Source organism: Penicillium griseofulvum (genome assembly GCF_001561935.1).
Source record: "Penicillium griseofulvum strain PG3 chromosome Unknown contig_84, whole genome shotgun sequence".
NCBI lineage: Eukaryota > Fungi > Ascomycota > Eurotiomycetes > Eurotiales > Aspergillaceae > Penicillium > Penicillium griseofulvum.
In genome coordinates, this window is record NW_024467475.1 from 225,529 (window position 1) to 253,173 (window position 27,645).

The 27,645-nt window shown below is 47.3% G+C and overlaps 12 protein-coding genes across 12 annotated transcripts; 8 read left to right on the forward strand and 4 right to left on the reverse strand.

Annotated features, from left to right (window-relative positions):
- Positions 1-227: 227 nt before the first annotated feature.
- Positions 228-3,111, reverse strand: PGRI_046380 (uncharacterized protein; the record flags this gene model as incomplete). The annotated part of the gene is made up of 5 exons (XM_040792351.1): positions 228-2,084; positions 2,133-2,317; positions 2,388-2,478; positions 2,530-2,665; positions 2,714-3,111. The coding sequence occupies 5 exons, from the start codon at positions 3,109-3,111 to the stop codon at positions 228-230; spliced, it is 2,667 nt and encodes an 888-aa protein (XP_040644318.1).
- A 907-nt stretch (positions 3,112-4,018) lies between these two features.
- On the forward strand, positions 4,019-5,192 carry PGRI_046390 (CIA30 family protein; the record flags this gene model as incomplete). Its single annotated transcript, XM_040792352.1, has 3 exons — positions 4,019-4,097; positions 4,148-4,381; positions 4,429-5,192. 3 exons carry the CDS (start codon positions 4,019-4,021, stop codon positions 5,190-5,192), a joined length of 1,077 nt encoding a protein of 358 aa, XP_040644319.1.
- Positions 5,193-5,336: 144 nt separating this feature from the next.
- PGRI_046400 (phosphoribosylaminoimidazolesuccinocarboxamide synthase) lies at positions 5,337-6,407 on the reverse strand (the record flags this gene model as incomplete). Its single annotated transcript, XM_040792353.1, has 3 exons — positions 5,337-5,758; positions 5,813-6,188; positions 6,258-6,407. The coding sequence occupies 3 exons, from the start codon at positions 6,405-6,407 to the stop codon at positions 5,337-5,339; spliced, it is 948 nt and encodes a 315-aa protein (XP_040644320.1).
- A 186-nt stretch (positions 6,408-6,593) lies between these two features.
- PGRI_046410 (putative anaphase-promoting complex subunit Apc5) lies at positions 6,594-9,221 on the forward strand (the record flags this gene model as incomplete). Its single annotated transcript, XM_040792354.1, has 7 exons — positions 6,594-7,302; positions 7,353-7,446; positions 7,501-7,915; positions 7,965-8,088; positions 8,139-8,245; positions 8,309-8,445; positions 8,501-9,221. The coding sequence occupies 7 exons, from the start codon at positions 6,594-6,596 to the stop codon at positions 9,219-9,221; spliced, it is 2,307 nt and encodes a 768-aa protein (XP_040644321.1).
- Positions 9,222-9,560: 339 nt separating this feature from the next.
- Positions 9,561-10,408, forward strand: PGRI_046420 (uncharacterized protein; the record flags this gene model as incomplete). Its single annotated transcript, XM_040792355.1, has 2 exons — positions 9,561-9,801; positions 9,849-10,408. 2 exons carry the CDS (start codon positions 9,561-9,563, stop codon positions 10,406-10,408), a joined length of 801 nt encoding a protein of 266 aa, XP_040644322.1.
- Positions 10,409-11,452: 1,044 nt separating this feature from the next.
- PGRI_046430 (uncharacterized protein) lies at positions 11,453-12,544 on the forward strand (the record flags this gene model as incomplete). The annotated part of the gene is made up of 1 exon (XM_040792356.1): positions 11,453-12,544. The coding sequence occupies one exon, from the start codon at positions 11,453-11,455 to the stop codon at positions 12,542-12,544; it is 1,092 nt and encodes a 363-aa protein (XP_040644323.1).
- A 331-nt stretch (positions 12,545-12,875) lies between these two features.
- On the reverse strand, positions 12,876-14,059 carry PGRI_046440 (RHO alpha subunit C-terminal catalytic domain-containing protein; the record flags this gene model as incomplete). Its single annotated transcript, XM_040792357.1, has 2 exons — positions 12,876-13,338; positions 13,395-14,059. The coding sequence occupies 2 exons, from the start codon at positions 14,057-14,059 to the stop codon at positions 12,876-12,878; spliced, it is 1,128 nt and encodes a 375-aa protein (XP_040644324.1).
- Positions 14,060-15,359: 1,300 nt separating this feature from the next.
- PGRI_046450 (glycosyltransferase family 2 protein) lies at positions 15,360-17,780 on the reverse strand (the record flags this gene model as incomplete). Its single annotated transcript, XM_040792358.1, has 3 exons — positions 15,360-16,613; positions 16,678-17,397; positions 17,496-17,780. 3 exons carry the CDS (start codon positions 17,778-17,780, stop codon positions 15,360-15,362), a joined length of 2,259 nt encoding a protein of 752 aa, XP_040644325.1.
- An 803-nt stretch (positions 17,781-18,583) lies between these two features.
- PGRI_046460 (glycoside hydrolase family 12 protein) lies at positions 18,584-19,786 on the forward strand (the record flags this gene model as incomplete). Its single annotated transcript, XM_040792359.1, has 4 exons — positions 18,584-18,872; positions 18,940-18,998; positions 19,064-19,479; positions 19,543-19,786. The coding sequence occupies 4 exons, from the start codon at positions 18,584-18,586 to the stop codon at positions 19,784-19,786; spliced, it is 1,008 nt and encodes a 335-aa protein (XP_040644326.1).
- Positions 19,787-20,328: 542 nt separating this feature from the next.
- On the forward strand, positions 20,329-22,056 carry PGRI_046470 (Major facilitator superfamily domain, general substrate transporter; the record flags this gene model as incomplete). The annotated part of the gene is made up of 6 exons (XM_040792360.1): positions 20,329-20,579; positions 20,639-21,049; positions 21,111-21,158; positions 21,216-21,377; positions 21,444-21,691; positions 21,782-22,056. 6 exons carry the CDS (start codon positions 20,329-20,331, stop codon positions 22,054-22,056), a joined length of 1,395 nt encoding a protein of 464 aa, XP_040644327.1.
- Positions 22,057-22,297: 241 nt separating this feature from the next.
- Positions 22,298-23,692, forward strand: PGRI_046480 (Major facilitator superfamily domain, general substrate transporter; the record flags this gene model as incomplete). Its single annotated transcript, XM_040792361.1, has 1 exon — positions 22,298-23,692. One exon carries the CDS (start codon positions 22,298-22,300, stop codon positions 23,690-23,692), a length of 1,395 nt encoding a protein of 464 aa, XP_040644328.1.
- Positions 23,693-26,142: 2,450 nt separating this feature from the next.
- Positions 26,143-27,494, forward strand: PGRI_046490 (DUF2406 domain-containing protein; the record flags this gene model as incomplete). The annotated part of the gene is made up of 5 exons (XM_040792362.1): positions 26,143-26,329; positions 26,410-26,487; positions 26,554-26,676; positions 26,739-26,792; positions 26,848-27,494. 5 exons carry the CDS (start codon positions 26,143-26,145, stop codon positions 27,492-27,494), a joined length of 1,089 nt encoding a protein of 362 aa, XP_040644329.1.
- Between the last annotated feature and the right edge of the window lie 151 nt (positions 27,495-27,645).

Below are 27,645 nucleotides of genomic sequence, written 5' to 3' on the forward strand. Positions count from 1 at the left end.
AATTTGAAATTTGATAATTGACTCGAGCATGTTCATAGTGACATGCTCCCTTTTTTTTTTGATGTTTTCCCCTTTCCCTTCAAGAGCAAATTCACAAATTTGAATAAAGAACTGACCATAAAAGAAACATGAAAGAGTAAAGAAAAAGATAAGAATAAAACGACCCGTCATAGCAAGCAAATAACACCGAATAACATCCCCATCTCACTCATCTGTCAATATTAAACCTACTTCTTCGAAGTACCACTGTTGACGCTGCTCTTATCACTGGGACCAAGACCTTGGCTCTTCCGTATATTATCTCTGCGCTCACTCTCTAGTTCTTGGATGACTTCCTGCAAGAGATGTTCAGGGACGCGCAAGTCAGGGTCAATCGAGGCACGCTGTGCATTTATCTCACGGGTGTACTGTTCAACTGTTTTGCCGGTGTCGGTCTTAGGTTGGTACTTTTTCTTGAGGGGTTTGCGATGCTGGAAAGCATGACGGGCCAGTAGATGTTTGTTGTCTGGCACTGCGGGCTCGAGTCTTTTGCTGCCACTCTTGGTTGGTGTGGCTGTGGTCATTTCCGGGGACTTGCTTTTGTTTGGAGTGGTCTTATCGACTGGCTTAAGGGTTTCAGTCGTATCAGGGGTCTTTGTATCGGCGGATTTCAGTGAATCGGCTTGGGCTGGAGTCTGAAGTTTAGCGCCTTCCCGAGACACATCCGTGTCTGGAGTCTTAGGGCCAGTCTCGGAGTATGACCCGCCGCTTTCTTCATTCTTAGTGTCAATTCCCAATGATGGCTCGGTTTCATTCATCATTTCTTCATTCTTTTCATTATGGGTTTTGTCACAGGCAGATTCAGTTTGAGGCAGGCTGGGCTCATTATCAGGCTCAGTGAGTTGGTTCTGAGACTCAATAAGCTCTTTCACAGGTACACTGGGCCCAGGCTGAGTATCAGCAGACTTGCTCGCCCCTAACATGTTGATTCTTTCCTGCAAGCTATCCAGAGCTTGTATAGAAATGGGTTCACTCTGGGTCTTAGCAGGAGCAGACACCGGAGCAGACATTGAAGCCATGTCAGAGCCTCCATCAGTGTTGGGGTGGCATGGCCGAACTAGCTGGCGACCCCTCTCAGTCTCAGGAGTCTGAACTTTAGTTTGTACCAAGGTTGATTCGGATTCGTCGACTGTAGGCGGCGAGTTGTTGTGCTGCTGACTTTCCATACTAGACTGACGACTAGGAGGATATGCGTTGGGCGGGTAGGGCTGGGTGTAGTCAGGCTGCACGAAACAAATACCTGGACCGACCCAGCTTGACTGCATATTCGCGAAGGTTTCATCAGCAGGGTAGGGTTCGTAGTAGAGCTGCCGGTGATGTTCGGTGTCAAATTGGGGCTGGCTGGAGACGATCAAAGGACAGTCGGGACGAGGGGGCAATCGCCGGCGGCCGGGAACAGGACCAGCAACAGGCTGAGGCTGAGGCTGAGCAACAATCGGAGGAAGTGGATTGGAATGCTGGTAGGGTTGATTGCCCAAGAACACAGGAAATCCTGGGGGTGGCATAGCAGTGTAATCAGTATGATATGGTGGGGGTGGGCCATCATGCATGTGAATTTGGTTGAACATGACAGGAGGATTGGGAAAGGCACCCGCAGCTATGAAGTTCTGATTGGGATAGTTCGGGGGGAAGTTGTTGCCATGGAAGTTTTGATAGTTAGGGTTAGGATAGCCCTGGTTGAAGTTGTTATGTGGGAAACCGTTGCCACCGGGGTAGTTCTGAGAGAAAGAACCGCGAGGTGAATGGCCTTGGCCATTGAAGCTTTGACTGTGACCATGATTTGCAAAGGGTGTGTTTTGGTGTCTCGGGGCAGCACCGGGAGGATTTCGAAATCCACCTCTGTTGTTGTTGTTGCTGCCGCTGTACCATGGACGGTGGAAAGATCTGCGGCCATTGTTGTACCGCTGCTGATTCCCATTGCCACGGTTTGGGGGAGGCTGGTTAGAAGGCCTATGTCCCGGAGCAGGGTAATCATGGGGAAGCTGGTTGTCGTTGGGGTCCATGGCGGGTCTGGTCATATAATACTCGGGATGGTTTTGAAAATGCTATCAAGTGGTCAGTAGGGTCAGAACAAAATTAGACAGTCAACTTACCTGAAGGGCATCTGCGTAATCGTCAGGGTATGCGAAAGTGACAACCCCAAATGTAGAATCGACACCTTCTGGGTTAACAAAGTTTTCAATAGTTATGCCTTCGAGACTACCAAGTCCCTTCAAGGCATCGACAATGATCGATTTATCGATGGGTTTGTCAGTGAGATAACCGAAGTGGGCAGTTCCTAAGGGGAAGGTGAGAAGGTGAGCAAAGAGAAAATGTGAAGGTGCAAACGTGTGCAAGAGGGAACTCACGTCTAGCCCTAGATGATTCCAATCTCAACACCCGATTATGGAGCATCAGGTTTCCATTTTGTTTCAATGCCGAATTTGCTGCTATGATGTCCTATTTCGTATGTTAGTATATGAAACATCTGTGTATAAAATCATCACTTACTTCAAACTGTACAAATGCAACAGGTAGCTTCTTCAACCCCTGTGACAGTTTGATCTTGACATGACACCGGCCAAATGTAGAGATCATGTCCGTAAGATCTTCTTCCAACTTTTCAAGAGAAACTTTGATAGAGAGGCTAAACTTAGTCAGTATATAGTATCCGATTAGACAGGGTAAAACCTACTTTCCCACAAAAACACAACAATCAGGAAGAAAGAGGCCCTGTGCATTTCCCTTGGTTGGCGTTTGATTCATTCGGTCCGCACGCGGCAGGTATACTGGCTTCTCTTCCTCCTCTGGATTGGCTTCCTTGGCTGCTTTGGCTGCCTTGGTTGGCTTATCTGACTTGGCTGGCTCGACTGGCTCGACTGTAACTATCTCGACTGGCTCAACTGTAACTAGCTTGACTGGCTTCGTATCAGGTTGCTCTGGGGTACTAGGCTTCGAGCTACTAGATCCGGTGACACTAGATTCAGAAGCTGTATGTTCGTGGATATCTTGCTTTGGGATAGCAGGCTCCGGGGTACTATGCCTAGAGATACTAGGCGCAGAGCCATTCGGTTCAACGTAATGAATAGCCATTGGGGGGGTATATGATAAACGAGAGTAACTATATGTTTGTACTGAGGTAAAGAACAATTGCGGTAAACGAGCGTGGCATGGATGTATGATAGAAAAGGAAGAGAAAAAAGAACGAAATATCAAAACTACGGGGAATATCCTCTATGAACACTACCTCCGTCGCCATATTGGGATAAATCTGAAAATATTGGATGTCCCGGACTAGGCTTTCTCATTAGAGACAAGTGGATGAAGCTAACCACGGTATTTTTCTGGGGAGCGCTCTCATAGCACTGGTATGTAGCGATTTTGACTCAGAGATCAAGCCATACCAGGGCTCTGCAATCCAGGAGACCACAAAACCAGTGGTTCACAATCGGATATCCAGCAGAGTAATCGGAGCCGGGCCCTCATGAAGAGGTTTATCGCGCATATTATCCATGACTCTTCACATAAGGTTGGACATGAAGTCTGGATATCCTTCCTAAAGAGGAAATACACGTCATGCCGATTCAGGTGTCGGCCTGGCGAGGTATACGAGATGCTCCTGAGGATCAGAATGTCGTCAGTCATCGGCATATGCATGGCATTTGATAACAGTACTAATCCCAACAGGGACAGAGGAAGATCTTTTGAAGTCTTTGGAATGCTGGCTTGTGCACTTAGCATAAATCTTGAATCCGGAATTCCGAATCCCTGGAAGGTAAGTTGCAACATAATGACGTGTATATTATTGAGATGTAAATTAAGTATATTGTAGGAATGAAAAATGAAGTATAACAGAAGAGAACATTTGAAATCAAACATCTCAAACACTTATCTTATCGGCCACCTCGGAAGCACACTCCCCGGGGCCTGGGCTGGGCAGGTGATATTAAGCAACTCCAACTTCATATCTAAGTATCTCCTACAAGTTACTCTCTACATAATGTTTCCAACTCGACGTTTAGCCCAAGGCGGATTCTTCAAACGCAGCGCCAATGAGTTCGGCCGTCTATCAAAGATTGGTAGGTTGTGTCAATGTCGTCAGTCTTGCACCTCAACTAATTTGTCGCAGCTTGGAACACGGAAGCCCTCCACACCCCGACTAAACCTTATACTCTCCTGAACTTCGAAGATGAGAGCACCGTTAAAGAATGCAAGACCATGGCCGACCGTGCAGTAGGAGGCTTTAGCACAGCTAGCCTAGACTACGAACCTGCTGGACCTTCTTCAAATACTCCCTCGCATGCGCGCTTCCACGGTAGCATCTCAACCAAGCTTCCTGACAACTGGCGCGTTGAAAGAACTGGTATGTACTACTCGCTACCTATGTAGCGACACACCCAGACGGTCTAGAACAAGAAGAAAAAGAAAAGAAAACTAATACATACAAACAAGGCTACGCCGCGTTCCGAAACAAAGATCGAGGCTTCTGGCTCTTCGGTCGGCTCTTCTGGGACGTCGATCCCTACGCGTACCTTGCTCTACGTATCAAGTCCGACGGCCGTAGGTACACGGTCAACGTGCAGACAGACGCGGTCGTCGAGACGGATATCCACCAACACAGACTATACACGCGACACCACCGTCTACTCGACACACCAAAATTGCAAGAGGAATATGACTTCCAGGCAGACTCACCCGATGCCATTGAAGATCTATATCCTAGCGGCGTGCCTGCTGCACTTTCAGACATCCCACCTGAATCGACGATCATTTCAACGTCTACCAGCACAACGACGTCTGGCTCAAATGGATGGGAGACTGTTCTCTTGCCTTTCAACTCGTTTGTGCGCACGAACCATGGCTTTGTCATTGAGCCTCAGACTTCTCTGACTAAGCAGCGTGTTAAGAGTATTGGCATTGGTCTCACGGACCGTGTCGATGGGCCGTTTGATCTACGCATTCATAAGATCTGGGCAACGAATGGAATCAGTGAGGCGGAGATTGAAGAGGAGCGGCGTATTTGTGGTGATAATGCGCTGCCTCTTGATGAAGGTGTTAGCTCTGGCTGGACTGATAAGTCCAAGGAAAACTCCGTCAAGGAAGAGAGCAAGCAGCAGGATCGTGATTCAAATAAGAAGGGTCTCAAGGGGTTGAAGTCTGAGTGGGAGGAGTAAAGATAAGGCCATATATGTGTATAATAATCCCTGCTTGCCTTCACAATAGGCCACAGCCTTTGGACATGACACTTAAATTTCATTCTCGTCCCGAATCAATCATAAAACACAAATTCTAACCTAGCATCATATATATACTTCGCTCTAGATTTTACCGCCAGTGAGCTTCTCCCAGGCCTCCTTGTACTTCTCCGCTGTCTTAAGCGCAATATCATCAGGCATGCGCACACCCTCCTTACCTTTAAGGCCCTCACTGACCAACCAGTCACGCAGGAACTGCTTGTCAAAGCTGGCCTGGCCGCGACCGACAGCGTAAGTTTCCTTAGGCCAGAAGCGAGAGGAGTCGGGCGTCAGGACTTCATCAGCCAGCACGACATCACCAGTTTCCTCGTCGACTCCAAACTCAAACTTGGTATCGGCGATAATTACACCCCGCGCGAGGGCGTACTCATGCGCTGTCTTGTAGAGCTCAATGGCCATCTTGGCAACAGTCGAGGCGTAGGGCTCGCCCAAGATGGTGACAGCTGTGAATGACATGTTAGGTGGAGGTCTCGTCCCGTTGTGTACTATACATCTAGTACAGATATCTCAAGCCAATAGATTCGACGAAAAAAACATACCCTGATCCGGATGAATATTCTCATCATGCTCGCCCTGCTCCGCCTTGGTGCTGGGGGTGTAGATAGGTCCGTCGGGGAAAGCCTGACTTTCCTGCAGACCGGCGGGAACCTGGATTCCATGCACAGTCCCGGACTTCTTGTATTCATTCCATGCCGAGCCAGTGATGTATCCGCGGACGATTGCCTCAATGGGGAGAATGCGTAGCTTGCGCACTTGCATACTGCGATTCTGCAAGACAGGGCGGAGGGATTCTGGGATCTGGGGCGGAAGGTCGAGGGTGATGAAGTGGGTGCGGAGGGAGGGGTTGGCTTCCGTCAGGGCCTTGAACCACGTCTGCGTGCAGAGGGTGAGGAGAACACCCTTGTTAGGGATACCCTACATCGCAGAAGGACTGGCATTAGCAAGCAGTCTCATTAGACAATTGTGGCGTGAGGAGGTGTGTACATTCTCCATGATCACATCGTAGGCGGAGATGCGGTCAGTCGCAACGAAGAGAAGAGTCTTATCGTCGATTTCATAGAGATCGCGGACCTTGCCTCTGGCGACAAGGGGCAAAGCACCCTGCAAATCTGTAGCTGTCAGAGCTTGAGCCATTGCGAAATCGTTCAATTGATGAGTTGCGGAGGAAAGTAGTTATGCGTCATCTTTTTTTCCTGTGTCCCGCATTGCAGCCTTGCAGCCTTACAGCCTGAGGTCTCCAATCATCCTCAACACGCGCACCCTTGGAACAATACTGTTGATAGAACACAGCAATGATGTGGCAGCCATAGCGAAGTCAAAATGACGCGTTATTTGACTCCCTGGAGAGTCTCTTTGTTGTGTCTGGTCACTCTCTACACTGAAGGCGTCGTGCCTAATTCTTCTGCTATCGACGTCCTCTCGTTCCTCACAGCGGGTCTGTTCCCACTAGATGCCGCCGATAAGCAATGGGAGGAGCATTACTTGCCGACGATTTCAGAGCTTGAAAAATGTCTATCTCATCATGGGTCCTCTGTTCCTGGGCGCACACTTTGGGACTTGTTTCTGAGGAACCTCTGGTCCATCGACTCGCTCGATGCGCTGGAAACTTTCTTCGGTGAGGTTATCCCGTCGCTCCTGGCTAAGTCACGCGAGGACTTGATCCATGACAGGGATAACGGAATTGCACCAGTGGCGGATGATCGCATGCGCTTGTCCAGGAGTTCGCCGCTTGGTGCCTTCATACGGAGAGCTTATCTTGAATATACGCGGCTACAGTTTCATGATTCTGTGAAGCTCTGGGCGGGATTTGTCAAATACCGTCTACCTACCTACAGCTACTGGAGTCGCAGACATCGAGAGGCTGACGAAATTGCCATTGATGTCAATCTACGCGACCTGGGACTGGATTCAACCAGTCACCTTTCACAGGTGGTGTATGGTAACATCGAAGATGATGAGGATGATGGGGTAGAGGTCAGCGCTAAGGATGCAGAGCGCTTGATCGAGTTCCAAGTCGGTGAACTGCAAAGTATGCACTTCTTTTTCCAGCATGTCATGCCCATGTGCTAACGGACGCAGGAATGGGAGGCAGAGTTCCGGATGAAATGAGGGCTCAGCTGAAACGCATCATGACCTCAGAATCTTCAGTCCCAGTAATGATGTATTATCTAGAGTACGTTGTTGTATACTTCATTATCGAAGTACATTGTGACTGACAAAATGCCAGATATCTTGACGCCTGGAGAGCTGGAGACTATACCTCAGCCTTTGACAATCTCCACCGTTACTTCGACTACACGATGCACGCAAATCTGGACCGAAGTGCATATCAATTTGCTCTTCTGAACCTGGCTATCATGCAAGCAGATTTTGAATGTTTTAATGAAGCTATCTCAGCCGTGCAAGAGGCCGTAGCAATTGCTCGTGAGTCTCACGATATGAACTGCTTGAACTTCTGTATGAGCTGGCTTTATCACTTCGGTAAAGCTTTTCCAGAGCAGATGCGGGAGGTTCAGAACAGTGGTATGCTGGGTAATGAAAAAGAGGGCCTCGCTTTCCTCAAGGCCAAGTCCAAGGAGACTGACATGTGGTCTCTTATGAGTACCACATTACTTAGCGAAGCTAAGTTAGAGATGCAGCAAGTAAGGATTCCTGTTTCCCTTCGACCAAGTTGATGCTAATGGTGAATAGGGAGAGAGTCTTGCATCAATTGTCGAATCATTCGCGCGAGCGTCCCACGTCAATGTGACAAAGGGCATGACGACTCCCACAGGTGCATACATACTGCTACAGGGCTCCATGTATGCCAGAATAGGTATGATACTAAACTTATAGTAATTGCGATGGTGCTAATACAGCTAACAGGAGCTACTCACCTTGCTTGGCTAAATACTGAGATATTCCGCGAGTGCTATTCAGAGGGCCAACCTCACGATGATTTTGTCAAAATCACATTCCGAAATTGCCAAATAGTACGTCAGCTGTCTTTCTCTGGAAGCGTATATGACATAAATGCTAATTTTTATCACCTACAGTTAGCACAGAAAGGCAATTACAAGGAGGCATTCACACGAATGAATAAGATCGACCCCGAGAAGCTCCGAGCTTTCAGATACAACAATACTTGGACTTTTTTCTCAGGGTTACTGCAATTGCGACGACAAATCTGTCGGTAAGTACCCTCCAACTATGATACTGATTTCCGATTTATTCCTAACAACCCACAGCGACGACAAGGTGGCCGTTGAACACATTCTATCCCAACTCCAGGCAGTGCAGCTCCGCGACTTTGACATGCGACTACTTCTAGCCTTCTATTCAATCGAATTTACCATGCGCCAAGGCGACTATGGTCGCGCCCTGAGAATGGTCGAGCAAGCGGCCCACTCCATGCAACCTGAGAACTTCGACGTCCACTCCCAAGTCAGGATTCTCTGTTTAAAAGCACAAATCCTCGGCAAATCCGGCCAACCGCAACGTGGCTTCTCCCTCGCCATGCGTGCAGCCAATATTGCGCATCGGTCAAAAGTCCTCGCCGACCTCTGGGAAGCGATCTGTACCCTAGCGACAGTGTTACTGAGTCTCCGTGAGTTCGAAGCCACGGGCGAACTTGTCGAGAGTATCATGCCCCAGGTCCTGGAGTCAGAACATTATGCCCTCATCGCACAGGGGTATTCACTTCTCGTAGATGCGAATATGGGCATGGCGGGTGAACTGTGGAGCTTGCAGGGCCGGGACTCGAAATCTACAAGAAAAGAGTACATTAACCGTGCACTTGGCTACATTGATTCGGCATATGATCATTTCGAGGAAATTGAGGATATCAAGGGCCAGACGGAGATGATGGCTAAGAAGGCCACTGTTATGCATCTTACGGGCGATCCAGTGCTGGCTAATGATTATGCTGCCAAGTACCTGGATCTGCGGAAACGACGTAGTGAAACATGAATATATCACAAAGATTATTGCAAATCAAATGATCAGAAGTAAATGAGAAAAGCGGGATGGGGGAAAAAAAGCCTAGTACTATGTGGGCTTAGCGTTCATCGCCTATACGAATAGGGGTATACTACGTTGTCTACTACTCCATATACGGGGTAGTTCTACTGTTATAGTGCATTTTAATACGCTCAAACCCCCTTTTTTGCCTAACACCCCCAATTATAATGCTTCTTAACACTTCCTGTCAGCCGCATACTCCCGCCCCCATGGGCCGCCACTAGCTTTTTTTTCCTATGTTTTCAATGAAGCTCTAACATCCTCTGGTTAATTCTTCTATATCACTGTATGAAGGTCAAAATGGTATTTCCGCTTCTCTTTGTCCTTCTCTCGGGCTTCATCTCGACTGTCAACGGCGAGAAAACAAATTATATGATCAACCCTGTATACGATCACGGAAAAAGTCCTGTTTGGACATTGGGTGACCAGAAAGTGATTGAATGGAAAACAGACCTACCTGTGTACAACATCTCTATATGGCAGGAGAGTCCATCAGGGAAAGGTGCCTACAATGGAGGCAACGTATTTGGTAAGTCAACAAAACCAAGAAGAAACCACAAAACTGACAAGAGCCAGCTCAAATCAACGAAAAAGATCGTGTGTCAAACTTCACATGGACGGTTCAGCTCTACAGCTTTGACCTGGATTATTCACCCACATTCCTTTTCTGGGTCAACTATGGCGGATCAGTCGATTTCACCTCTGCCTATTTCAACATAACCAGAAAATCATCGACTGAATCGACTGAATCGACTGAAACGACCTCTTTAACTCGGGCACCTTCATCTTCCCCTACCAGCTCGAGCGATCAACAAACCATTAGCCCAACCGATCAACCGACAGGGCTCTCGATGACAGCAAAGATTGCACTTGGAGTCGGAATTGGCATAGGCATCCCTATACTAGCTGCAATGGCTGCACTGGTTTGGCTGAGAGCTAGACAATTAAAGGCAACCCAGCTGGCTGCAGCTGGCGTGCCAGTTTCTCACGGAACGAACATGCAGCAACACCAGGCTCCAAATATGAATATAGGAGAGATGCATGGAACAGACCCTGCTGGTTTCTGTCCGGAGTTGCCCCAAGATGCTAACGGGAAACCACTTCGCACTGAATTGCCGGATCGGCGTTATGAATGAGTGGATGGCATTCTGCATGTGAATAACGTCCTGAACTAAACGGTTCAGTGTAAATTGTGTCTGACCAGATTGTTGCTGTTATTATCAATGTCTAATTACAATGTCCGTACGTTTGGGGTCTACGTTCTTTGCCCGGTGTGTGTTGATGTGTGCAACGCTGCTATCGCCCGTATTAAGGACATGGAGAGTTCTAAACTAAGCGGGAAAATACCCTTCTTTAACACTTGGATCATTTAGAAATGTGCTTTGTTTCTATAGAACCACTTTGAAGATATAGTTTGTATATTTCTCGATTTGCCCAAGGCATATATATATATCCACTATTTTAGCTTATAGTGTACAAACAAAACAATGATTTTCCTTCGCGAGACCAAGCCATCTGAAGGCGACAAGAAAGAAAAGATGTCACCAAAGGGTAATAAGTAGAAGATATATCATGATATAGGGCAAATGTTCTGATCGACTGTTGTGAGGGCTACGGAAGAAGTCCGAGCTATGGGGTTCTTTTGAGCTCAAGGCTCTGAGTACAACCTGAAACAGTGCCAAAGCTTTAAATTGTCTTCATTGCTCTTTTTATTATCGATATTCCTTAGGAAACTATTATTCAGTATAATTTTCTAATTCTCCCTACTCCGTAGAGTGTTCCTATCTATAGCCCCACGCCCTCGAGCTCTCGGCCGAGTAAAGAGTAGGGTCAAGTTGCTTTGTAGAATCTGCGTATGAGTCAAGAATAGTGTAGTAGAGAATGTTAGATAGAATTATTGAAGTTCTTTATATCATTTTATAGCGTTATAAGCTATTTCCCTCCCCCCCAGCGAGCTTAGGGCCGGCAACTGACTTCCGGCATAAACCCGGAGTTCGAACTTTATTAAACGTAGTGGAAACCCTACTTTCGGAATATCACCGGTATAACTGGAGTACTCTATAAATTACTCTATAAAGTACTCTTTAAAGCACTTTATAAAGCTGTTTCTTATTTCCACTTAAACATAAATGCTGGAGCTTTCCCTAACCTCACCCCGGACCACTCCACTCCCCTCCAAAATGAAAAGCGGAACCCTGACCTCCCCACCCAGAGAACAAAATCGGAAGAAGCCAAAAACAAACCAAACCACCTCTGAACCCTCAGCTCCGCCATTTCGCAGCGTATCCGCCTGCAATAGATGCCGCCTCCGCAAACACCGCTGCGATCAGCGCCTCCCTCGCTGTGAGTCATGCGAGAAAGCCCAAGTTCGCTGCGTAGGCTACGATCCTCTCACCAAACAGGAGGTGCCACGTAGCTATGTGGCATTCCTTGAAAGCCGCGTCAATTATCTCAACCAGGTCCTCATCGACAATGGCATTGGGTTCAAACCCGCTATCGCTTATGATGAAGAAGAGGCGCTGAAGATGGAGGCCAGCCAGTCGCCAAGATTTGCGTCTGGGCTGAGGGACGTGAGAGAATTGCCAGAGCAGACGCAGATCAGGGCAGGGGCATGGACGTCCCGTAAGAGGAAATCATCTCAGTATTCTGAGGACGCCATCCCGACGAGACAGGTTAAACGCTTGGCGCAGTTAAATGTCCTTCTCACGGAGCTGTTGACTGATGGCTGTGGGCATAGCCAATGTTCTCGGGTCCCTGAGAGGGGCTATATGCGTGCTGGTGGTAGGAGTCGTGTGAAGGATGATTCTCTTGAACAGAGACTACCGTGGTCTCCGCGGAGCTTTGATTCCATAGATCACGGTGGTAGCCATGCGACTAGGTCCGAGTCGCCGGTGTCATCGCATGAGCCATATCAATATCCTAGGACGACTTCTGGGCGCAGGTCGTCTCTGCTTGGTGCCAAAACTATATTGGAATCAGATCATGAGCGCGAAGTACATGGCGCAAAGAGACAACCCGGGATCGAGCTTGATTTGGTAGATCTCAAGTTCGAGCCCAGTACCAAGCCTGTTGCTGGGGGCGGTAGATTGGGAAGCAACAATGTCATTCGACGTTTGAATGTTCCGAGTCGTGCTTCTTCGCCAGAGGATGAGAGTCGTTCTAGTCCCGAGCCCAAGTTTGATATTGCTGCCGATCTTCTTAGGGGACGGAGGGAGAGGGAAAGAGCTAATTATGATTTGTTGGATGAGTTCCTTGTTGACTGGGCTGATTGATTATTTATCTCTTCCCGGGGGCAGCGTACTCATATAGATAAATATAATTATTAGCGAATAGACTTGATCTAGAATATAGTGTGCTGCTTGAATTTCTGTTTATACACTTTCTTTGACCGAACCACAGTAACGAAGCAACCAAGCTGTGTGCGTCAGGTTTGAAGGCACCCATACTATTGAAGGTCAGAGGTGAAGAAAATATAAAAAGTATTCATTCTGTCAATGCTAATTCCAAAGCAAACCAATATCTTAATCATCATCATCAAACATTATCCAAAGGGAACTATCAAATATATCGCAAGAGTTCTCTCTTCCCGACTCTCCACCAGTCCTACACAGCAATTGCCGTTACGGTGGAGATACCGCCCATCGAGTCCTTGAAAGTGTCAACTTCAGCACTGTAGCTGTGCACACCTGTACGGAGAGCGATGCTATCCTGATCCTGGCTGACACCAATGTCCCCAGGAAGACTATGCTTCGCAGGCCAGATTTCATGGCCCACAGCCTCCTCTTTAGCATGGTGTTCAGTGACGACTTCACGCACAGTCTTCTGGAAATGGAGCGGACCTTGCTCCATCTCTGGATGGAGTTGACCATTGACAAAGACACCGGCGTTGAGGTTCTTCTGCGAGTTGATACACAGGTACTTGTCCTCGGACATGATCCGTTTGTACATGTCGCTGATAAGGTTGAAAGCCTCGTCGGTGGCGTCCTTGTGCCGGTAGACTTCGTAGCGCATTACACATTGAGTTGGGCTGGTTGGGGTAAATCGCTGCATGAAGAAGAAGTTTGGACTAGAGAAGTTCAAGGTTAGCTTTTTATAGAGTCTTATGGGCAGGGATATACCCACGAGATATTGAAAGAGGCATTAGGCCAAAAATACGTAGTTGCGATGCGGAAACCCTTCGCAATCTGATCGGGTCGTGGAGCGCCATAGTGTTGGATGTGGCCGGCCTTGGTCTTGACATAGTAGGAGTTGAGGTCGGCGATGGTGGGGATGTCGGGGTGAGCGACTCGGCAATGGTAGCACTCATTGTAGTTATCTGCTAGGATCTTCCAATTGAACTCGCCCTCCATATCCCATGTGTGATCGAAGACGTAGTCCTCGAAGTTATAGTGCTCGAACCGGGGCTGCTCATCGACACCGTCGAAATCGTCTTTCCAGGCGACTTCGGGGGTATCGCTAGCATCCAAATTTACCCAGACAAATCCATTTCGGTCAATGTGTACGTGGGCAGGGAAGAGATCGTTGCTGTGGAAAGCATTGATCTTTCCATTGTTGTCTTTGGCGACGATGAACTCGTAGCCTGCGGCGTCATAGCGAACACAGTCACCAGCGTTGTGGACTCGGTGCTTGTGTGTAGTAAGAAGCCACTTCCGGGAGAAGATAGATCGTCGTTCAAGCTCATACATATCTTGGGATGTGTACCAGGAAGCGGGCAGAGCACGGATAGGCTTCTTCTCATCCTTCGCTGGAGCAGCGGAGGTACCAAAGTAGTTCCTTAGGAAGGACATTGTGAATATTTAATAGTATAGAATGTTGAGACTGAGGTTTCAACTGTGATAGATGCACTCTGAAGTTGCTATTGATTAGATATGAACTCGGAGATGTCTACTCTTCTAAATAGCCACCACAATCACAGCCATTTCGTGAACCACGGAGCTTGAAACAATCCATCCGACGTATAACCCGGATCTCGACCTTTCGAATCCGAGTCCCATGACATAGTTGGAGACTCGTTGCAATCAGACGGCCATCTCTTGGTGCGAGGTATATATGGAGACCGGTCAGGTGATCGGTGGGCTACAAACCGGACCGAGTGGCTTGAAGCCTATCAAATTCACCTCTCATTAAAAGGAGTCCTGGAGTGTGGCAAGACGGGCAGCTGATAAAGCCCCGAACCGTTGACGGTTCGGAATAAATCCGACCCCGTATACCCTGAATGTCTGTTTATTGTCCAAGGTGAAGGGCATAGAAAACTGGGTTTTGCGGGAACCCCCCAACGGAAGAACTTCGGGATGATCCAAACATAAACCAATGGCAATGGAGAGATATGATTCATTTCCGACATTGCCGGGGCCAGACCAGTAGAGAACTGGCAGGGGTCATATTGGCCTTTGTGACGCTTTTTCTGAGATAATTCAAGATCATTCACCAGTTTGTTGCATCGGGATCAGAAGGTTCTTCGACAGACTCTATTTGATTCAGAAAGATTCAGAAAGAGAAAGATTGATGTTCCCATGAAAAGGACGTTCCACGGAGAAAGAGTGGACTTTCACAAGCAGGGGTTCAGCCAACAAAGCGCAGTCTCACGTCTGCGCTAGTAACGAATCCTTGTGTATTTCAGTCCACATCGAGCTTTACTAAAGTGATGTGCAATACGGAGTAGACCAGGCAACGTCACCAAAACAGCGGTGACGAGGGAAATAACATGTCCGATAAAGCTAGGTAAAATGCATTGGCGATCAATAGAAGATAAAGCAGGGGTACATTGACATGACAATATCAGGCCTCAATGCAGAAATTTAATAAAATAGTATCTCGGTCCGAAATTCAAGCTCTTAGACCAAGTGATTGTGATCTACATATATCATGTAACTATTTATGCAGGTGCATGTACACAGCCTCGGCGATAGATCACTTTTTGAATGTATTTTATGTATGTTGTATACTAAGGATACAATATGCAGAGTGCGTGTATATAGTACACCCGAAATGAAGCTAAACGCCTCTCCAAATAGATACATTTTAAAAAGGAGAAAGCATATGACACGTTAGCTATACAAAATTTTCCCAAAATCGCTGGAATCATGATCAGAACATAAATGAGTAGACAAAAACCAAAATCGTGGCTACGGTGGCGACCGTATATTCAAGCTCGAACCAAGCGGCCTGGCCACCGAATGCGATCTTTTTGCTTTTCTTCGTCGGGTGCGCAACACCAGTCTTAGGGTCGCGAGTCAGAAGTTCTTCACGTTCTGGCATTCTTGGTGGGTCAATCGCATAGGAGACCGGGGTCCACAGCGAAGTGCAGATGAAAAGGAAGGTGAGTGGGGGCCAGAAAGCGTGCGTGATAAGGCAGAGGATAATATCTCTAAAGCCAGTGTTCTGGGCGAAGCAGCGGTAAGAGGAGATGACGACTCCGACGAGGGTGACGTAGACAAAGGCAAGATGGAAGCTGGCCATGTAGTTGAGTAGGATCACGCGCAAGCGGACGAACATGTTCTTGGACTTCTTTTCATCACGCTCGTTCAAGGCTGAACCCAGAGAACCCGTTGGCTTGAAAGCTTGCGCTTGACCACCCAGCCAGGTGGGCAGCAAGAAAGCACGCACAATGCAGAGAGCGATGTAGGGCGACATCCAAAGTTGATAGCGGGAGCCTCGTTGACCGGTGTGGTAGCCGGCTGGGATGAATAGGGCCATTTCGCAGAGACGGTTAGACATGGTTGCGGCAAAGCAGGCCCAAATGAGCCAGCGGAGTTGTTCTTCGGTAGCGAAGGCGACAAGACGCTTGCCCCACAAGAGGATGATCGGGATGGCGAAGAGAGAAAGGGTCAATAGGAGGGTGTAGACACTGAGGGTTGCATAGAGGAAGCCAGAAAAGCGTTGAGCGACGGTCATCTGTTTAACGGCATCACCCCAGAGGCAGAATTTCAGCTTAGCAGCTGTGTCAACGGTTCCAATCGCCCATCGAGTACGCTGCTTGAGATGTCCACCAAAGTCTTCCGGCACAGTACCAAATTGAAGAGGCTCGTGGATGTATGCAGTTTTCCATCCTTTGCCAAGCATGAGCGTCGAGGTTGCGACATCTTCAGCCAAGGAACCAAGCGGGAAGTTGCCAATCTCTTCGAGAGCCTCGCGTCGAACAACATAACCAGATCCAGTGCACCAGGCCACACCGAGTGCATCTTTGATCGGCTCGATAACATGCACGAAGAAATCCAGACTCTGGGCAAGCGGGTCAGAAGCAGGGGTGTTATAGAAAAGCTGCGGCGGGCATGCAAGGGCCATCTTGGGATCCACCAGTAAGTGGGGAACTATAGCACGAAGCCAGTCTTGTTCGGGAATCTGCAGATTGTCAGTCAGTACACAAATTTGTGATTTGAATGTAGGCTGGGTATTGGTAATTTACCATATCAGCATCCAGGGCGGCCATGAACTGGCCAGCGCCTCCAGGCAAAAGGTTGACTTGCTCTAGACCGTAGTTCAAGTTACCCGCCTTAAAGTGATGGGGCTTTCCGGGAATCTTTTCACGAGCCATGTAAATGACGTTGGGGTGATTCATGGCGAGTTGATTGCAGGCAGCCTCAAGGGTAGCAGACTTGGCATCGTCCAGGATGATAACCCTCATCATATCACGCGGGTAGTCCTGGTCACATGCACCACGGACGGTATCGATAACAACTTCATCATCCTCTCCACAGCAAGTAATAAACACATCCACTGTGGGACATTCATTACCGGTCAATCTCAGCTTGGGGCGGCCTCTTTTCTTCAAAGCCATCATAGTCCAGCAGTTGTGCATGAGGGAGGGGATTGCAACAGTAATTTCGATAGCAACAAAGACCCAAGCTCCAGCATATGACACCCCAGCAACGTTCTGAGCCATAATAATGCATGCAATTCTCAGACCAAGATAGAACAAGTAGATTCCAGTGTTGGCCAATGTGAGAACAGGTACCAGGGCAAACACCCATCTTTTCCATCCTTTCCATATGTCGGCATCATCACGGTCATGAATGCGAGCAATTGATCCAGATTTAACCCAATCCTTTTCAAATGCTGGAGCAGCAGGTGAGCTCACTAAGGGAGCAAGACTCTGGTGACTTTCTTGTACGCCATGGTTTTGGTACTGTATAAGAAAAACTCATTAGGCCACGATTTATACCGAGAACAAGGAGAACAAAGAGAATAACAAAGAAAAAGGGAAAGAAAAAACATGGTACTAACCAAAGTTGGCGACGCTGACCGGGAATCATATGGCGTTCGTGAATCCCAGGATGAGTTCTGAAAAGAATCAGAGTGACCTGACATGCGAGCGGTGGGTTGAAGCCAAACAGGTTGGCCGTATTCGTCGGTAGGAAAATGACCCGGTCTGACTGGAGTAAGAGGCCTTGAAGAGATCCCCGAGGGTGTGAAAGGCTCTGGATGTTCGAAGCTGTTGTTTGAATGGTAGCCTCGATAGGTATTCAGCTCTACCTTTTCATCCTGGTCCTCACCATAACGTCTATCCATTTCGAGATAAGTTATAGATGTAAAGTCAAGAGACAGGAATGTGGGATATGAAAACGAGTGTGATCAGCCCAAAGACCTGGAATGGAAGGATTGGAAGAGAAAAGGTTACATTCCTAGTATTAGGATACGGTACCAGCGATCTCTAAAGAACCCAATGGTTAAGCCCTGAGACTAGTGCACGCCAAGGACCGAGATGCGCCCTGATTGCCGCATTAGGGGACCGAGCAAAAATAGATTTTATGATTTCCTTTTTTTTCAAACGTAATGTTTCACTTCTCAAGTGGTATCTTACGCAATGTGTCTGACTTTATAGTATTTTTTTTTGCTGTTTGCATCAAGTTATTTATTTTCTTCTTGTATATTTCAAGTAATATTACAATGTTCCTATATTTAATTTTCTCAGATTGCCACCTAAATCGAACCAATCATAAGATTCAACCAAATGAAATTTTTCCTCGGGTACCTGATCTGTACCTGAATCCAGTAATTACATAGTATTCTTTTGTATTCTGTATGTACGGAGTACTCCGTTGAGATGAAATATGAGCACACCATTACCACGCTAACTTTTGAACCCCCCACTTTAAGAGGGTCTTTGCTTATCAACACAACTTGTGTGGTCAACGCTTAGTTCCAGATCGCCCCTAAAACATACTAACCCGATGCATCTCGTCCACTTACGATGTGATAGCGAGAATTTCGCCTCGATTCGCTGTCTTGGCTTTTTTGTCCCTTTCAAAGGTTGCCTCATATTCTAGCTCATTTTCACTTTACTATTTCTTTCACATCTCTTGTTTTTGGTCATGGTCTTCGGTATAGGACTGCTGGTCAATGCGATCCTTATAGCTATACCAGTCGGGGGAAGTGTTGGAGCGCTTATGGGCCTTGATGCCCACCGAGCCGCTACGGGTCAGAAACCTCTATTTACCGGGGACAATGACGATGGTATCGATACTGGTAAAGGCAAAGGCGGCGGCAGTACTGGCGGCGGCGGCAACGGTCACACTATCACGAACAACGGTGTAGAGCATACTATGTACTGCGATCGGTCTTGGGGAATCACTCCACCGTCAAAAACTGAACAATACACCCGTGGGTACCCTTGAACTACCAACACAGGCGCTGTTGACTCTTGAACGACGACTGACCGAGACTACAGTGAATCCCAATCAATGGGGTGTGACATCGGAATCGACAGGAAACGGGCTCTGCATGAATGTACGCATTGAACATACCCATCCGCACTTTTACCGAGGGTCTACTAACGCGTCATCTTGACTTAGATCACAACATTAGTCAACCAGACTTACGCAGCTCAGACGGCTCCCGAGTTCTCCATCACCTGGCAATTTGACCCTGGCCCACAGGATTCTCCTGTCCACGGATACCCCAATATTCGCGTCGACGATGTATTGCCCAAGGAGATGGACCAGATCTCGGAGTTGAACCTTGACTTGCACTGGACATACGGAGTGGGTGATAAGACCGCCGCGTCAACGGATACACAAGCATTGAAACAGGAAAACCTTGCCACGAACGTCGCCATTGATATGTTCTTGGACGCCGATGCCGCCAAAGCCAAGAATGGAACCGAGGCAAAATTCGAGGTCATGGTTTGGTTCTGGATGTCAAGTGTGACGGCCCAGCCCCATGGTTGGGGACGCCCAATAACCACAAGGATCTTGCAAGGAACAGAATTGTGAGTTGAAAGTTGAACTTGTACCTGACATCTCCCACCAGAATAGACTGACAGTTTTATCAGCACTCTTTACACCGGTCAAAATCAACAAAAACAGCATGTTTTGTCCTGGGTCCCGGAAGGGGCCGTCGAGCGGTTTACTGGAGACATTTATCCTCTCATCACAGATCTGTACAACATGGAAGGAGCTGACTACCCAGCTAAAGACGACTACCTTGGCAGTCTCAGTTTCGGAACAGAAGTCTACTCTGTGGACAAGAATGTCACATTCTGGGCCGAGAAGTACAAGATCGACATCAAGAGTTAAGGATGAAGAGCCGTGTACATTGTATGATTATGAGCATTTATTTTAGTTTTTACCTTCCCATCGATACACATCAAGCGTTATGCATCATCCATGGATGCCAGTTCTGAGATTTCATCTTCATTTTCTCATATTCGATAATCAAGCCCGGCTAAACTCGCGCCTTCTCAATATTTGCCAAGGGTTCAACCCCCGGAAAACAAGTTTGAATCATCATACTCTTCCAAATTTCCTTTTTAAGTTATGCATCTCAGCGTTGAAGATAAGCTGGTGGCAATTTCCCGCGGTCAGCTACTAGTAGTGAGAACGCATTCAAGCCGGACCCGACCAGCAGGTGCAGGGAAGCACATATGACACCATCAGGCGTGATAATCGTCGCATCTTCCGTTATCGACGCTTTCACCCCGCTGAGAATGACAACATGCGAGAAAAATAAGAGAATACCCCAAGCAATGGATGATCACTGTCATATAGACACTCGGTTAGCCCTGGATTATCGCTTCCAGCTATTCATCCCGTGCGGGCTTCAAGCAGGTCACTCAAATATGGAGAATTTACATGCAATTGATCCCAAGTCGACTCATGAAGTATCCGGTTATGAATTTTATTCCAACCAAGGACCACAAGATGGACTCTGGCTCCGATTCCTTACGTATACCAAATGGTACCCGAAAGACATGTCACACCCAGAAAAGAAGCTTATCATCAAGCTAGATGTCATGATCTTAGTCTTTGGCTGCCTTTCATTCTTCACCAAATACCTTGACCAGCAGGCGATCACAAATGCCTATGTATCGTATGTCAGCAATACCCCAAGTCTAGCGGACAACCCCAGTTACTCACAACCTATCACAGAGGCATGAAAGAAGACCTCAATCTACACGGCAATGGATTGAACTACATAACAGCGATATTCTGGGCCTCGTATTGCACCTCCATGATACCAGCCTGCTACTGGCTTACACGCACGCGAATTAACATCGCGCTGCCGAGTTTGGAAATCGGATGGGGACTTTTCACATTCGGCTGTGCTTGGGCAAACAACCTGAATACAATATACGCAATGCGATTCTTTATCGGGATCTGCGAGTCTTGCTCCTTCACCGGCGTCATCTATGTCATCGGATCGTGGTATAAGCCCGGCGAGGTGACGCGTCGGGTTGCGCTTTTCTTTGTCGCTTCGCCACTTGGGACTATGTTCGCGGGTTATTTGCAGGCTGCTGCTTATACAAATTTAGAGGGGAGGCATGGATTGCCGGGGTGGAGGTATTTGACTCTAATGAGATACGAAAGATTGGGGGTGTTCTTGGCACTGACCCGTTGGCAGATGGCTGTTTATTATTTGCACTATTATCACAATTCCTATTTGCATTGTGTAAGTCATATCCTACCCCGAAGCGGTTCATCTGTTCATTCGTCTAATACGGACCAGCGGATATATCGTTTTCCCCGATGTTCCTCACCGCTCAAAACCACACTTCCTAACAGAAACCGAGCATGATATTGCAAACATTCGTCTAAAAGGTCTAACAGCGCCAAGCGAACTAAAAGTCTCTCGGGCCATCTTCCAGCGAGTCTTTGGACGATGGCATTGGTATGTCTTTGTCATGCATTGGACCTTAATGGATCAGAACTTCACACCATACTCGACGCCTTTTAGCCTATATCTCAAGGCTAAACCAGACATCTACTCCATCTCACGGGTAAATACTTTGCCGACAATCGCGACAGCACTGTCTGTCGTGGCCGCGCTAATGGCTGGCGTTACCGCAGACCGTCTGCGCAATTTCTGGATTCCCTCCGTGGTAACCAGTATTCCCGTCCTAGTCGGTGTGATTTTGCTCGTTGTCTATAATGTTGGGGAAACGGGACGGCTGGTGGGGTTTATCATCACCGGATTCGAGGGCGGTATGTGGATTCCGAACACAGGCTCTCTGGGTTCTTATTTGTCATTTATCATATTAAAAAAAGACATGGCGGTATTGACTCATATCACAGCAATTAGTCCGCTCACTATGAGTTGGGCAACGATCATCATGGCCAAGGATGCCGAGGAACGTGCTATAGTCACGGCAAGCATGAACGCGATCGGTCAGGCCATGGCAGCGTGGACACAGATTTTTCAGTATCCAGCTATTTCTGCTCCAAATTTTCGAACGGGATTCATCTCGAACCTGGTTACCACTATCGCACAATTCTTAAGTGTTGGTTTGATTGCCTTTCTTGTGCATCGGGACGCGCGAAAAGAGCAAAAAGAATGTTCTAAGGTGTGAGTATTTCATATATAAGTCCCACACAGGTCAAGTCGTTTTATAGGGTTGTTAAGCCGGGATAAACCTTGGGAAGTGCCGAAGCTGGGCAAAACGTGGTTAGATCAAGGCTTGGCATCAAGCACGACATTTGGGGGGATCCACATTTAATTTAACTTTTTTTCTATCAATATAACTTCGCCTGATCCCTGTCGTTTCTTAATTGTTTTTATACATATAATTCTTGAGAGGGCATACATTTACCATGGCCCCTCCCATTGAGCCAGAAGTTACTTCTGATATCCAAGATGTCTCTCAACCGGTCCGGTCTCGGACGTCTTGGTACCGCTCTATCCCTTTCCAAATTGCCGTTGCTAGTGGTGTCTCGTTCACCGCCCCTGGAATGTGGGATGCACTGAACAACCTCGGAGCAGGTGGTGCAGCTGAGCCTTATGCTGTCTCTGCGGCAAATGCTCTGGTCTATGGATTATTTGCAGTTGTTTGTATCACCGCTGGTGCAATCAATAACCGTATTGGCCTTCGATACGGTCTGATTCTCGGTGCTATCGGTTACCCGATCTACGGTGCCGGTCTGTACACGAACAACTACCACCCCACAACATGGTTTCTGCTCTTCGGCTCTGCGCTGTGCGGTATCTCAGCTGGATTTTTCTGGGCTGCCGAGGCTGCTATCATCATTGGTTATCCCAGTCCCAAAGAGCGCGCTTTCTACATTGCTGTCTGGCAGACCGCCAAGTCTTCTGGTCCGATTATCGGCGGTGCCATCAGTCTGGGACTAAATGCATCGACTTCCCAAAAGGGAACGGTCAGCGCTGCCACTTACATCGTTTTCATTGTCATCATGTGTCTCGGTCTGCCGATTTCGCTCCTTCTCAGTCCCGCCGAGAAGGTGCAGCGCAAGGACCACTCTCTCGTGATTGTGGACAAGAAGGAAACTTGGGCCAAGGAATTTAAGGCTGCATTTTCGCTGATCTTCACTCGCCGTGTGCTCCTCCTCCTCCCAGCCTTCTTCATCAGTTACTTCTACAACGGTTTCCAGAGCACGTGGCTGACCAGCTACTTCACTGTCCGGTCTCGTGCATTCTCCTCGTTCCTCACCAACTTCGCCGGAATCGCGTCTTCATTCATCATGGCCACCCTACTTGATCGCCAATCCATCTTCATCAAGACCCGCGCCCGAGTTGCTTTCTGCTCCATCGTTGCCCTGATCATTGGCACGTGGATTTGGGCTACCATCCTGCAGAAGCAATTTTACGATGCACCCGAGCCCCCGATGTTTGACTGGTTCACAAGCGGCTTCAACAAGGCGTATGCGCTTATCTTCTTCTGGACCTTCAGTGGCCAAGCCTTCCAGCAATTCCTCTACTGGCTTGTTGGCCAGTACAGCACTGATATCTCATCTTTGTCCTACCACTGCGGAATCCTGCGCGGATTCGAGGCTCTGGGACAAACCGTTGCATGGGCCATGCAAACCGAAGGTGATGCCAACCACTTCGTCAGCATCGGTCTCAACTTTGGAATCACTATTCTCGCCTTCGTCCCCACGTGGATTGTTCTATCTGAGTTAGAGCACAGCCACGAGGTGCAGGTCACCGCGGAGGACGTCGCGACCAAGACAGCGGGCGAATCAACCGCCTAAGCTCGTCACTCGAATTGAGTCATTTGATTCTTCGATTTTCTTGGTTCTCCGGATTCAACCCGGGAACTCACGTTTTTATTTTAATAGATAGATAAGATACCCCCCACCTGCTCCCACTCAACGCCGAGCATTATGTATAAAAAAAATGTATAGAACCATTTCCCAGAACAAAACCTGGGACATGGGCCCCAGCCGATCGGCTGGTTTTATTTGAGCTTTCTCCAAGGATTTTCGTAACGCACTTGACCCATAACTGAATCTAGTCAAAACTAGTATAAGTCTATTGAGACTTAGTATATTCGAATATATCCTACATTTAAGAATCCAACTGTATAGAGTAGATCATTTGGGAAGTTTAAATTAAGTTTGGGGCTAAAAACCCAATATCAGCCTGCAGTCGAGTGTACGGTGACCATAGGGCTTGGTATGGGGCACAGCTCGTATACCTACACTAGGCCATAGAGCTTAATACTTAGCCGGATTGTATAACCTGCTCTATCCCTGTCAATTAAGCATTCCTGCGCGTTATATCAAGACCAAGTAAAATTTTTGCTGCCGACTAGCAGCTGAGGTAACCCCTAGGTTATGAATCCTTCCAAGGAAGGGAAACGAGCCGAACTAATGACAATCGCGGCATTTTTATCCATGTAGTGTCCACTATCATCTAGGTCCAGACAAGGATATACTTTGCACTTGTATTGTGGCGTACATATTCCCCACATGATTATCAATAGAATCGGATTCTCGAGATTCCTATTTAGACCTACACCCTGTTGTTAGATCGCTCACTGTTTGCGTTTCAGAAAAGCAGTTCTCTTATTTTAAGAAAGCATCTTATTCTTATATGTGTTAAACAAAAACTACAAATATAAAGGTCGGAATTGAACCTCTTAATTTAAATATCTTCTGTGACCCTTCAGATAGTATTCTCTCTATGCAATAAACATTTAGAGTATTAAGGTTTACAAGCAGCATGGAAGTTTATCCTCATAGAGTATATCGGAAGCATAGCCCAGGGCTACTTTAGCAATGGCCTTATGAGACATCGTCATGATCATCACCTATTTCTTGACAGACATTTCCCTGTGGCTAAGGCCCCTTTGCGAAATGGGTAAAGTGGACGTAAAGCGCAAGATTCCTATAAATGGGCCCTGTTCTATGTCATTAGGTGGGGGCTGTCATTTATCAACATTGGATCCGAGAGTTCATTTGATGCTATTAGGTGGCAGCCACGTATACACCGTATTAGCTGCTTAATCTATAAGATCTGGCCTGATACAAATATGGTGGACTATGAACCTTGGAACATTGTTGTATTCTTGGGTTTGCGTTTTTTTTCTCTCCGGGTAACTTTAAAGTATATTTGGTTTCATATGTCCATATATCGTCAAGGGATGAAATGATGTCCATTATTAAAAGGGGATTACTTGTTTATGAATATGATCCTACGTTTATTAAAATAGATATTAGGATATATGCCGCGTAATAATATAGAACCCCCAGCCTCCCATTGAAACCTTCTACCTTCCGATATCATTAAGTCACTATTCTATTTTTAGAAATATCCACACCAACAATTCTTATTGGCCACAATGCCAAGGCGAACACGTGTGGTCTCAGCTTTTTAGATCTATACCAACCTTGGAATGCTCTACGGAGTCCATCGGGAGGTTATGCACATCGTATTTCATTCTCGTCAAGCTAAGGTTTGCACAACGTTGGCATAAGGAAGGCACAAGGGGAATTGAAATAAAGTAAGGTGGCCAATTGGAACGACCCGGATATGCATCAGGCGATCTTAGTTTTTCTAGAAAAGTAAAAAAAAGGTGAAATAGTAGTTCATGTAAGGGCTTAGGACCTGTTATAGTACCTATGTACTCCGTATGAAAATGTGATGGAAAATGGATTGCCACTGTATATTGTGGAGAGGAATATCTAGGCATCACCAATCGCTTACCATACCAAGTAGAAGCTTACCGAGGTTTTTTGTTTCATTTTACAAGTATAATAGAATAGAAATATTCTATTTGAAGAAAAAAAAAATTAATTAAATTAAATTCAAAAAAAAAAAGTAGACAGGTGCCTTGGGGAATAAAAACCATCCGATTTCCCTCTTTCAACCTTTCCGACTTGGTAATTGTCTGATCTTTTACTTTGACATTTTTACCCCAACTTGCCCAGACTCAAAACATCAGTCATCACCCATCACCCATCACACTACATAGTAGTCACCACAATCGTCTCCACCCCCCCATTTTATCCTCTTGATCGCATACAAGCGACCAGACCAATCTGTTCTCTCATATCGCAAACGCGCTGAATTGTGATCGCGCCTTGGCAGTTCCCACCTCCACTACGAACGCTCCACTGCGGCAGCTCAGCAGATCACAGCCGTTTTAGAACTGCCTTGAATCTCGGACGCTAAAAATTACGGTGGAACTCCTAATAAAATGGCCACCCCCCAATCTCCCACCTCTCCCAAGAGGAGTCGTGGGTTCAGTGTGAAATCCAACAACTCAGATAAATCGGGATCAACAAGCCACCGACGTGGACCATCTGAATCGTCGGAGGAGAAAGCTCGTCGCAATCTCCACACCAAAGCAGATCCTCTCGTCGCTATGAACGAACTTCAGCCTAGTACGTCCAGCAGTTGACACCTTAAACCTTTCTGGCCCGGTCGCATTTCCTCCATCTCACTTCAACTGACACTTCAATAGTGGCTGTTGCACTGGAACAATCAAATTTGGGCTCACTGCGTGAAATTGAACACAAGGATCAATATGGAAACGTCATCAGTTCGTTAAATCACTGTTCATCTTTGGTACCTGGAGCATTTTTGCTGACCCTTGCTTCATCAATAGCCGATCCCGACCTGTCAAATCCCACTCGACCCCGTTTGGAGCGCCCCTTGGATACAATTCGATCGTTTGAAGCAGCTATCTATGGCACATACAGTAATAACCGTGCGTCGTACGCCAGGACAGGTATTCTTTGGCAATTCCCTGTGAAATGTCAATGCGGGGATATGGGCTGATTTCTTTGATAGATGATGCTGCATCACAGATGGGCGATTTCAGCCGACGAACAAGCTACTATGGAGGTATGTTTTTCTGTGACATTCATTCATCAATTGCTTCTAACATTTTCATCAATAGGTCAAAACACCGCCCCTTCCCACAGAAACTACGAACAAAGCAGCCACTACGGCCAACCCCAATCGCGACCAGATAGCATCGTGAATGCGTATCAGAACACACCTCTCTCACCCGAGAATCCCAACCCCTACACCCAGAGTGGATACAACCAAGGTGGATATAATCAGAGTGGATATAGCCAAAACAGCAGAAGACGCCCATCCCACCATCCACGCGGATCACCGTCAGCGCCCATCACCCCCGTCGAGGGCTATCCAAACATGGCCAACCCATATGGCTACCAACGGTCGCGTGACAACGTGGCTGCCATGCCGAACACTGGTTATGGCACCAACCCCTATGGCCAGTCCACAGACCCCAGCTCAATGAACAGCTCCAACGACCAATTGCAGCAGCAGGCTTTGCAGCAACAGCGTCTTGATGAACGTTCTCAAGCTGGGTATGATATCAATAGTTTCAGCTCACCCAGGGCTCCCCAACCTCTTGGTGACCCAAGTTGGGGTGGACCTGTTGGAGGTACTCCGACTTCCACAGGGGCTGGGCCTGCACAACCGCCTGCACGCAAGAATGTGAACCAACCTCCGGCTAGCAAAGAGAAACCAGATAAGAGGAAGAGCTGGTTCAAACGCCGGTTCAGCAAAGATTAAATCTTATCGTCTCGGGTGAGATGTGAGATTGAGATGGATAATGCTTGATACTGTATCTGGACACTTCATTTCAAGACGCATGCCTTTTTTTCGGGTTGCAAACTGGCGTTATTCTCTATTTTGTATGGAGCATGCGGGATGTTTTTATTGT